The sequence below is a fragment of the Erpetoichthys calabaricus genome, chromosome 3, assembly GCF_900747795.2.
Source record: "Erpetoichthys calabaricus chromosome 3, fErpCal1.3, whole genome shotgun sequence".
NCBI lineage: Eukaryota > Metazoa > Chordata > Cladistia > Polypteriformes > Polypteridae > Erpetoichthys > Erpetoichthys calabaricus.
In genome coordinates this window covers 263,002,851-263,014,899 of record NC_041396.2, presented here as the reverse complement: position 1 = coordinate 263,014,899, position 12,049 = coordinate 263,002,851, and the positions used below count along the sequence as shown (strand labels likewise).

The window sequence follows — 12,049 nt, the reverse complement described above, 5'->3', positions numbered from 1 at the left end:
AAACCAAAATACCTCCCTACATCTACTGTATGGCAGAGAACCATCCCTTTCGGAAAATATAATTATACATTTTATTTATATAACACCTTTCCCATCCTCAAAATGCACATCAACTCTAGGCTGTAAAGTAATGTAGATATGTTGGCAAGTTTAAAACAAAACTGATGTGCTTTTAAGTAATTTGTGTGTATGTTTTTTTGTATTCCAAAATTCAGGTCACCAAGAAAACAACAACTTCTGTTCTGTCAATATCAACATCGGGCCTGGTGACTGTGAATGGTTTGCCGTGCATGAGAGCTACTGGGAAAAAATTAGTGAATTTTGTGAGCAGTAAGTAAATTGCTTAATGTTTGATTAAACAGTAACATTGTATTCTTTTTTTTTTTTTAGTATTTAAACAATAGAAAATTCAGAATTGAAATGTGCTCAACAGAAATTTGATATGGTCCATATTTCATGCCTACTTCTTTTTCTAGTTTTCTTGTTGAAGTGCCACCTTTTTATACTCAAAAGCAAAAAGAGGTTCTTTGGAAGCATTACATTATTTTTGCTGGTGTGTTGAGGTGTTTTTGATACTGTGCCAAAGTATAACCAGGACTGAATCAATGAAAACAGAGATTAGAATAGTTTCAAGAAAATTAAATTAACAAAGTGTGGGAAAATTAACCGTTGTTAGCTTTATTTTTTCAAGGGAGACGTTATTTTTCTTGACACTATCAAGTGCATTAAAAAAAAAAAGTACAGCTGACAGTCTACAGACAGCAGAAATTGCTTGTATCTGTGAACATGTTTATGAAAGGCCAGCACAAAGAAATTCTAATCAAAAGTCAGTAGAAACCGAGCAGTACACAGCATCTGCTGAAAAATGTGTCAGGAGCCTGACAAATTCATGACTGGGAGGGCTGACAAAATAATAATGTCTGACTCTCGCAAAAGTTGTTTTTTATTATTAATTGGCATATACCAAATGCCTGCATACTATATATTAATTGCTTATCTTGAGAAGCAAGAGAGGTAAACTAACAATGCTGCATCAACATAAGTACAGTCTTGTTTCTCTCCAACATGGAAGCATAAACCTACTTTTTCCCTTCATGCATGTTGTGCCCCTACTGGTAAGTGGAGGGATTTAAAAATGCCTGTGCTGATACAGCATGTAATCTCCATTACTTGGAAAAGAATGTAGAACTTAAAGAAAAAATGCATGTACGGCAGAATGTATAATGCATGTTTAAGTTTCTAGCAGTTTTAAAACCTAAGTATTGTTTGGCACCCTGCCCAGGATTGGTTCCTGCCTTGTGCCCTGTGTTGGCTGGGATTGGCTCCAGCAGACCCCCGTGACCCTGTGTTCGGATTCAGCGGGTTGGAAAATGGATGGATGGATAGCTGTTAAATAAAAAGATGCAGCAGAAGCAAAAGGGTATCGGATACCATTAGTGCACCCCCCCCCCCCCCCCCCCCCACATAAGTAAAAAAGAAAAGAGCTATTTCATTTAGATGAAGATGACTTGTTTTGAAAGTTGTTAATATGTATAAGTTCATAAAATAAAGTAAATTGAAATCTTTTTGGTTTCTTTCTTTGTAATTCCCATAAGCTTAGCACTGTTCAGTTTGGATATACACACAGTAATACACATTTTTCCCTCTAGTTATTGACTGTTAACTATACAAAGCATGCTGGGAAAAGTCAATGATGTTAATCATAATTGCAGCAGGTTGCATTTACAGTTTCATTCCTTATTACTTTACAGGCATGGTGTGGATTACTTAACGGGCTCCTGGTGGCCAGTTTTAGAAGACCTTTACAAGGCCAATATTCCAGTTTACCGCTTTATCCAACGACCAGGAGATCTTGTGTGGATCAATGCAGGGACAGTACATTGGGTACAAGCAGTAGGCTGGTGCAATAACATTGCCTGGAATGTGGGCCCACTTATTGGTGAGTAGTACCAAGAAGGAAAAAGAGCTTCTCTTCACTGCCCAGTGTCATGAGTCACTTGAGTGTTCTGCAAGCAGCATTAACAACTGGTATTCTAAATGGTACCCATTACAGTCATTTTTTGATATCTGTACTTGGCAAAATTGTTCTGTCAGGATGCCACAGTCTTGTTTGGTTGCCAACACAATTATTAAGCAGAGCAATGTGTACAATTTAGACATTAAATATGAAGATTAAAGTTTGACTACGGTTTAATTTTTTTAAAATAATTTTGTTGTTTATTTTACTTGCTTAGTGCCTCTTGTTCATAAAATTCACAGGCGATCATTCCAAACTGGGTGTTAAGGCTAAGTGCTTTTTATTTCCAGCATATCAGTACCAGCTTGCACTGGAGAGATTTGAATGGAATGATGTGAAAAATGTCAGGTCCATCGTGCCCATGATTCATGTGTCCTGGAATATTGGGCGTTCTGTCAAAATCTCTGATTTTGACACCTTCAGGATGGTCAAGTAAGCATTTCAAAGACTCTTTTAATACTGACATGTTTCTTAGTTTTTTTGTGATACTATCTTGCAAATGTTGTGCTTAACTGTAGCCTTTTAACTTGTTAGTTTAATATTGCAATTGGTGCTTATACATCAAGTTGGTTGTTGATGGGGTGTTACTGCCATTGGTCTACTCTTAGAACAAGTAAACATGGTGGTCATTGTAATAGAGGAATTCCACCAGAGGTCAGTGGTGTGTTCAAACAAAACAACAAGTCGCTTAGGCCATTTCAAGGCCAGTCTAGCTCTTGATGTTTTGGTTTAGTAAAAGCAAGCTTCCCAGAGGCCCCTGTCTCCAAATGATACCGGAGATTAACCAAGAGAAGGCTTAAATTGCTTTTAGTTTATGGTGACTTGAGTCAAGGGTAAGAAAAGAAGTCTGTATTCTTTTAAATACCTGAACTCAAAAGACCAAGATAGCGGTTTAAAGCCTATTCATATTGTTTGGTACCCTACTTTGACTCAGAACTCTGGTTTGCTTAAAAGGCTATCCAGTCTTCATTGCTTAAGGCCTAACATGCAGTGGCACTGCATAGAGAAAATGGGGATTTGTGATATTCTGACAGTCATTTAAAGTGAGTGATGCTGTCACATAATAGTCCATCACCATTTTGTGGTAATATAATCCTGTTGAACCAATTTAGACTTGGCAGTTATTAAGGGGATCAGTACTTTATAAATTGGTTATTTCTGGTTTTCATTTTGTGTAAATTGACTTTTTATTTTTGTGTAGCTTGATGTTGTGTATAAAGAGCTTTGTTATCAAGAAAAAATCCTTATTTAACATATTTCTAATAGAAAATCTGAAAAAAAAGTCAATATTTTTCCTAGATTCTGCATGTTATACTGTATATCCAAATCTTTATTAGTGCTTTTTTTGCATTGATCCTCATTATATTCCTTTTTCTTTTTATCTTGATATTTTAGACACTGTTTGCTACAGTCCTTAAAAAACACACAGATTCTGCGAAACAGGCTCATTCAAGAAGGAAAGAAGATCTCTTACCAGAGCCGTGTCAAAGACGAGCCAGCCTACTACTGCAATGAGTGTGATGTGAGTAACAAGCGTAAATAATAAAATCCATAGTTGACCTTGTTCGACTTTCATTTATGGAAGCGCTCTTTGAGGCGTAGATGCTTTTGAGTCAGGTAAGGGATTTAAAAAAGATTTCCTAACAACAGGAAATCTGCCATTCCACTATCCAGAAGATTGTCTACAAATATATGATTTCAAATAACTTGTCCAGGACGAGGCACTCCAGCAAGTACAGAGTAGAACACAAGATGCTGAAGGATGTATTAAAAAAAAACAGAATTTTATCATGGGACCTATAGGTAGTATTTGGCACTGTTGCTGTCAAAATGCATGAGTCTTCTTTTAGGAAGAAGCTGCACAAATTAGATCTACATGGGAGGAATGCCAGGAGGATGCATTTTCTGTTAAGAAAGAACATCAAGGCAAAAGCAAAGTTTGCCTATGAACACTAAAACAAAGACTAGAACTTCATGGAACAATGTGCTTTGGACAGATGAGGCAGAGAGATTCCTTTGGTCACAGTAGCAGAAGACATATTTGGAAAAAACCAAAAACAGCATTTGACCAGAACAGCCTGATGCAAACTGTAAAGTATAGTGGTGAATGTATTACGGTTTGGAGCTGCTATGCTGCATCAGAGCCTGGGTAGTTCTCCATCATAGAGTGCACTGTGAATTATACATCATTGTACCAGAGGGCAATTGAGGATAATGTGAGGCCATCTGCCAGGAGACTGATGCTAAACTGAAAGTGGTATTCACTTCCAGTACAGGAATAGCTGAAAAGAAAGAAACAGAACATCCTTTAAAAAAATGTACAGGAATAGCTGAAAAGAAAGAAATAGAATATCCTTTAAAAAATTGAATATTCTTTAATAACCATGTCAAAGCCCACTTCTGAATCTCATTGAAATATTGTGGAGGGATTTGAAACGCCGGACACCTCCCAGGAAGGCAATTATGGGAAAGGCCTAAATCAGCTAGCAACACCAGCTATTGGTGCCAGGGGTGGACTTTTTACAAAGACAGAAAAGGCATCTGTTTATTTTTCATTTAAGAAACTTTCATTGTTGTCACCTCAAACTGACACACACCCTCCCCCCCACCCCCCAACCCCCCCATTTAAAGTATATCACTTTTGAAAAGGTAGGAAAATGAAGATAAAATCTTTCATTTCAAGGGGTGTACTCACGTTTTCCCAGGACCGTTATTCATATTCTTGTTATCTGACATACTAAACTCTTTCTATAAGCAGTTTCTTCCTGCTTACTTTGCTGTGGTTTATTTTCAGTTATTGTGAAAATAGACTTTCTTTCTTTTCCCTAAACAACTTCTGTTTCTATTTGGACTCCTAACCTAATTAAGCAAACTGTTTTTCGTAGTTGCTGTCTTTTGTGGTGAAAGTAGATAGTTTGGTAGATTAGTAGAAGTTTGGTAATTTTTTTTATAAGAATGTGTCAACCATTTATGTATGTTACAGGGGGATAATTTTGTGTTGTTTTAGTTTTTAAGGACTTTCGTTATATTTGTGATTTTCATTCTGCTTATTTAATGCATTATTTATGAGCACATGACAATTTTGCAGCTTTTCACGATTCAGTGTTGTTTGGTTGAGTGTCTACTTTTCTCATTATGAGAATACAATTAATGATACAAACTACATGGAAAAAGGTCAGATTAATAGGATAACTGTGAAACAGAATTAAGCATTTAAAGCTAAGGCAAAAATACAAATATTTCTAAATGTCTTATAAATGTAAAAATCATATTGCTGTACTTTTCTGAATGCAGAATAAGAGAGAAAAAGACCAGCAAATTAAATGACATCAGTTAAAAGCAAAGTGACTTCTTGATTGTAAATTGATTTTAAAACTCACGGCAACACAAACCTGCAGCCATATCTCATTGGCAGGACCAAATATGAGAACCACTGTCTAATGTTAATTATTGTCCATGTCATCCCAAATAACACTAAAGTGTTCGTGCATATCCATGTTGCCATCCATTGCAGCTGATACCTGAGTAAGCAGTTTATCTAGTATCTTAGTTTTTTACAGTTAGAAAAACAAAAATGAAACTACAAGAAGATGGGCTGATAGTGTTCTGGTCTTTCATCAGGTGGAAGTCTTCAATATCCTTTTTGTGACATGTGAGAACAGCAGCCGTAAGACATATGTGGTGCACTGTGAAGACTGTGCACGCAAACGCAGCCAAAGTCTGCAAAACGTGGTGGTGCTTGAGCAGTACAAAACTGAGGAGCTGATGCAAGTTTATGATAACTTTGTTCTGGTAAGTGTGTGGAATGGACTGAAAAAATCCAAATATTTTCAAACATTTTTATGGTAAAGGGGTGGATGTGCATACGTAAGGCAGGTGCTGGATGGGCAGTATAGTTCAACAGTGTAACCACTCTGACTAATGGTGGCAGCCATATCTTCTAACCCAACCTCAATATATACAAAGCATCCGTGCAGTTCATCTTATTTTTGTAAATTATTTTGTGTGAAGCTAACATGGCCTAAAATTAATGAGCCAAAAATTCTGATCACTCCCATATTAAATAAATGATGTCTCATGACAACGGTCCATGTCAAGGTCCAGGATACATTAGCTTATAAGCCAACATTAGGCATTGTAGTTCATAGTTCATGAGTGCAGCAGATACTGGCTGGTGTAAAGGCCTGAGTGCTTTTGAGAAGGGCCTAATTGTTATGGCCAGATGATTAGTTTAGAGCATTTATGCAATGGCAAGGCTTGTGGGGTGCTCGTAGTCAGCTATGGTATCTACCAACCAGTGGTCCAAGGAGAGAAAAAAAACAACAAAACACTGGCAGGGTGTTGGGATGCCAAGACTTGTCAATATGAGAAGTCAATGAAGGCTATCCCATCGGGGACAAACCAAGAAGGGCTTCTATGTTACAGTTTGCAGATCATTTTAATAATGGTTACAGGAGTAATGTGTCATGACACACAGTGCATTGAATTCTGCTGCACATGGGACTGCATAACCACAGACCATCCTAACCCCTGCCCACAGTCAAAAGTGGTTGCCAAGTGTTGAAACTGGACCTTGGATCAATGGAAGGAGCCCTGGTCTGATGAATCCTGTTTTTTCTTGCACCATGTGGATGGCTGAGTACATATACCTTATTTACCTGGAGAAGAGATGGCATTAGGATGCACTGTGGGAAGAAAATAAGCTTGTAGAGGGATTGTGCGGCTACGGGCAGTGTTCTGCTGGGAAACTGGACATTCATATGACCATTTAATTTATCCTGCACGTCCTACTTAAACATTGTTGCAGACCAAGTACACTCCTTCATGACATCTGTATTCTCAAATGGAAGTGGCCTCTTTTGGAGGATTCTGCACCATGCAACACTACCCAGATTGTTTAGGAATTTCAAAGTCTCCAGACCTTACTCAAGGCAATCATCTATGGAATGTTTAGGAACAAGTCTGATTGACGGTTGCTCCAACTCACAACGTACAGGAGTCTGGGGATGTGCTGCTAATGTCCTGGGGCCTCATGTATAACGCCGTGCGTAGAACTCACACTATAACATGGCGTAAGCACAAAAACGGGATTGTGCGTACGCACAGAAAAATCCAGATGCAGGAATCTGTGCGCACGCATACTTTCATGTTCTTCCACTACATAAATCCCGATTTGCGTGAAAAGTAACGCACGTGCACGCGCCTTCTGTCCCGCCCCAACTCCTCCCAGAATTACGCCTCTTTGAATATGCAAATCAATATAAATAGCCTTCTGTGAAAAGACAATGGGATAAGCACGGGAGAAAATATAAGAATTTCAGCGAATACCAAGTGGAGGCAAAGGAAAAACGTACTATTTGTTGGTTTAAACAGTGGTATAATCAGCAAAAGGAAGCTGATCAAGTGACAGAGTGTCGGAGAAACTTGAAGGCTCAACTTCACAAAGTCGCACAGTGCCCGAAATAAAAAAGAAATCACATATCAAAGTCGCCGTGAAAAAGCGAGTCGTAGCCCACCGTCTGAGTGTCATATGAAAGCTTATTAGGGTACAGACAAAAAAAGGCACACAGTGGGGAAAAAAGCACGAAATGTCAACTTTAATCTCGAAATTTCCACTTTAATCACGTAGTTTATTTTGCCATTAAAGTAGAACATCATAAACTTCATCTTAAAATCGTTTAATTTACTAGTTTCTCAAATCCCATTGTAACTAAAGTAGCACGTTAAATGCTTTGTTCTGTATTTGATCTTGTATGTGCTCTATGTGTATGAATCACTACCTGCTTTTTAAACGGGCTTTCTCTTTCTCCGACAGGACACATAATCCATTACATTCGTGATATTACAGCTCTCTGAATAATTAAAATACTGAGATGTATACGTGATATCTTTTTCATGATGATAGGAATGAAAGCATGTTATTAAACATGGGAACACGGTGGCGCAGTGATTGTTCATATCTCACGCAAGAGGCTTGCTGCGCCATGCGCAACCTTCAATTAAATAATTTATCACAGCAGTACTGTCTCTTTCAAACGTACTAACCTCCAATTCCTGTCCTTACTTTTCTTTCTCCAAAAACTCAATCGCCACACAATAAGCTATGTAATAGACGTGAAGCCATCTGTAAGCTTAGAACTTCGATTCTTCAAAACTTTTAAGGAACATTGAATTATCTTAGTAGTACATGTTTAATTATTATATCCGTCTATCTTTCCAGTGTCGTGTCAGCACCAGCAAGAATACAGAGCAAGGCAGGAACAATTACTGAACTAGCTAGCGCTGCGGCACCGTGTCCTCACATGTTTAATTATTAACAATACAGATTATTTAAATGAAGTTAAAGTTTTATCTGTATAATATAATCAACATGTTTTGCTGCATTTCGTCTTAGAAATGAATACCGTCATCACATGTAAATACGTGCTTTATAAAGTGGCGCAGGTTGTGCAATATTATAACTGTAGTGCAAGTTTACAGTGGGGTAATTGTACTTATAAGTAAACAGTTGTACAAGGAGCACTTGATGGACTGATTTAGTGCCTTTAGAGTTCTTGGGATGAAACTTTTTCTAAACCGCGAAGTCCGTACAGGGACTAAAGCGTTTGCTGTGGCTCAGGCAGCATCTGCTTCATGCTGTGTACCGATAATTCTCTTTCCAATCAGCTGCTGCTGTGATTTCCCACTCAGATACAGTGATATAAATACTCCGAGTGGTGCAGTGAGAGTAATGTGGAAAAAGATGATCTGCTGTGGCAACACCTAACGGGAGCAGCTAAAAGAAGATGCAGTGAGAGTTACAACGTTAAAGCAGTTATGGTATTTGGAATACTATGGCTATTCCCTGGACCATTATGTTGCTACAGGTTAATTACAATCAGATGCATTACACTACTAAACAATATGCAGTTAATTTCAGTGTATTTATAAAGCCGCGCCAGGAATGTGGATTTAAGAAAGAAAGGTGATCACACAGGAACAGTAGCACTGCTTTGACACTGGGTGCCGCCAGTCTGCAAAACCGGGCGGATAAATTGCGTACGCCAAGGAATGAGTTACCGTGGAAATGTGCGTGGCTTTACGCCAAGTTTAGGTTTTATACATCGCGATTTGAGCGTGGAAAGGTTCGTACGCAACATTTCTGTGCGTACGCACCGTTTATACATGAGGCCCCTGGTGTTGCATATCATAGGACCGCTTCAGAGGTCTTGTAGGGTCTGTCTCCACCAGTCGGAACACAGAAGAGCAACAGCATATTAGGCAGATGGTCATAATGTTTTGGCTCATCAGTGCATCACCCCATTGCTGCACAACAGTAAACAATTACACAAAAGTATGCTGTGCAGAATGGAAGACTGCCACATTAGTACACGAGCCTGATTGCTGGTGTCACAGATGAGTAAAGAAATACATGAGGTGCTGAAGTTCTGGTGGGGTGGTGACAAGGAAAGTGAGAAAAACTTTTAAGAGCATAAAGTGGAATATGTGAGGTTTACAGTAAAAGGTTCCACACATTCTACTTTTACAGTATAAGGTTTCTTTACTTAAAAAGGCTCAGTCTTTCAAAAGCACGTACCCTGGTGACATTCAGCCAGTTGAGGGATTTGAAAAAAGTCCATCAAGTAGTTATACTCTAAGAGAGACTGTGTATACATCCATCTTCAAACCCACTTAACCTTCTCAGGGTTGTGGGACAGCTGGACTCTATCCCAGCAAGCATCAGCCCAAGGCAGGAGCAACCCCTGTATATGTTAGTCTGACAGAACACTCAAAATAAAATGAAACGTTTGTAACTGTGTGGAAATGGTAAACTAGTTTGGAGGAAAAGGTATCCTTGATGGTTGCATGCTTGAGGTAGGGTCATCTTAACAGTGTAAAACCTACAATATGCTAAACTGCCAGCCAGTCTTTATTGTGCTGCATTCCTAGCCTGAGTGGTCAGTCGCTCACCTTGTATGAATCTCATTACAGTCCCCTGCATATACAGTATAAACACACGGAGTCCAGGATGTCTGAATTTCTTTTACAAACAATTGTCACACTCTATAGAGTCGGAGACCTTGAAGTCTTCACCATGTTACATAGAGCTGTATAAAGATTAGTGACAGACACTGGGGGAACGGCCCATTCTCAGCAAAACTTTTCCTACACTCGTAATAGCTGTCAAAGTTTCTTTGATTGTTCATTTGTAGGGGTTTTACACCAAAAAAGCTGCAAAGAATGCATTTTTAATTTTTATACTTTTTTCTTAATTTCCTATAGGCACCACAGCCAAGCTCAAGATGAGACATCATTAAGGGTCCAAAGCCACAACCAAAACATGGCTCCAGTAGCTGGGCAACCTGCAACCTTACGCATTAGCCAATCAGCAGTTTACTTACATTTGTTTACAATACCGCAGCAGCCAATCAACACTCACCTTGCCTCCGCTCACTGGTGGCTGAAAAGAGACACGTACTCTGTAGAGAACGCTTAATGTCGAGTCAACCAGCAAGATAAAAAAGAAAAGAGGAAACAAAACAATCAAGACAGATGTGTGATGGAGGGGTAGGGGATGTGCACCAGCTGCCACACAGGTGGACCTTACGATGATGACGACGATGACTTGGGACTTTTATTTGTTTTGTTTGTTTTGAATTTTTTACATTCTTTTTCTATCCCCTTTGGGTACAAAACAAAGTTGTGACTTGGAAAAAAAAAATGTTGCAACTTGAATTAAAAAAAATAAATAAATAAAGATTTTCTTAAAAAGCTGAACCAGCCTGGTAAGATACCACATTGGCCTTGGACTTATTTAAATAAGCAGAAGAAAGAGGACATTTTTTTAAAGCATTAAAGAGAAAAAGTAATTGAGACACAAACACAGTGGTTTTGGAATGCTTCTAATACGGGTTATAGCAAGAAATATTTTGTCCTAGAGAATCTTGTGTTTGTGTTGTAACAGTGTGGTGTATGCATATTTTATTTGGATTTTTGTTTTGTTTTTAAGTACAATTTGAGACTGTAATGCCCATCCTAACATGTTTGATTGATCTTGTGATCATTCTTTTACCTCCAGATTTTTATTTGTGTATTTTCTTTATGAATTGTAAATTTCTTTATTTATATATTGTTTCTCTTCTATTTATTGGATTTAGATGTTTCTCCCCCATTTTTTTTAGTGTTTTTCAGATTCACATTTTGTTTTTTTTATTGCAATTAATCTGTAATATTTGGAAAAAATGGTTTGGGGGTTGGGGGGGTGGATCTTATGGTGCTTTTTTCTCAGTATATACATATATAAATATATTATATATAACTTTTATTTCCTTATGTCCCACAAACCACATAGAGCCAGTCTGTTGAAATTCATTCTTTGTTTTTTCTTTTCTTGTAATGCAAAAAAAAAAAAAAAGAATTATGATTTTAGGAGCTTTTGCAGAAATAAGGACAATTTGTAAAGTTAAACTAAATCAATATTAACTGTTTGAAATGATAACTAATAGGTTTGGCATAGATTGTTTTTACTTATTTTGTTTAGTATTTTTCCTATTAGAATTTTGTCTCATTTTCTGACACAAAAATGCATCTTTGTTCGGATTTTAATGCACTGTTTTCAAATTCATACACAAACTGAGCCAGATCTGTCTTAAAAATCCTCTTGTGAAGTTGTGTGACATAATTATTATTATTAATAAAAAGTTTTGATAAAGTTCAGACTTTCTTTACATTAGAATGGAGTGTCTTGTGTGTAAGCCTTGTCATATCGGTCTGAGGGCCCTGAAACAGGCGACTTTACGGACACACATCATGGCGATCGGGCAGGTGCTCGCTGACGAGCCGCTACAAGTTTTTAACTTGTTAAAAGTCATCATCTAAATGCAAAATATGCAGAGGTCCCATCCTTAAACAAGTTACAAAATGGACAGATGGCGTAGCATTCTGGTGTGTTTGAGGCCTTTGCAGGCAGTGCACCGTACCTTCAATGGACCGCACCTGCAGCCTTCTCGAGCCATTTCAGGGACTTGGGGCTAAAGACTATTTCACCAGGAA

General features: G+C 38.1%; 1 protein-coding gene across 7 annotated transcripts in view; it reads left to right on the top strand.

Moving 5' to 3' along the window:
* kdm6ba (lysine (K)-specific demethylase 6B, a) overlaps positions 1 to 11,708 on the top strand; it is a 487,454-nt gene extending 475,746 nt beyond the window's left edge. For all 7 annotated transcript variants that reach the window (XM_051924045.1, XM_051924043.1, XM_051924046.1 and 4 more), the window contains 6 exons: positions 216 to 330; positions 1,752 to 1,939; positions 2,308 to 2,449; positions 3,413 to 3,539; positions 5,639 to 5,809; positions 10,280 to 11,708. In XM_051924045.1, the coding sequence (XP_051780005.1) occupies positions 216 to 330; positions 1,752 to 1,939; positions 2,308 to 2,449; positions 3,413 to 3,539; positions 5,639 to 5,809; positions 10,280 to 10,303 (767 nt within the window). In that variant the 3' untranslated portion in view covers positions 10,304 to 11,708. The remainder of the gene's footprint in view (positions 1 to 215; positions 331 to 1,751; positions 1,940 to 2,307; positions 2,450 to 3,412; positions 3,540 to 5,638; positions 5,810 to 10,279) is intronic.
* The last annotated feature ends 341 nt before the right edge of the window (positions 11,709 to 12,049 follow it).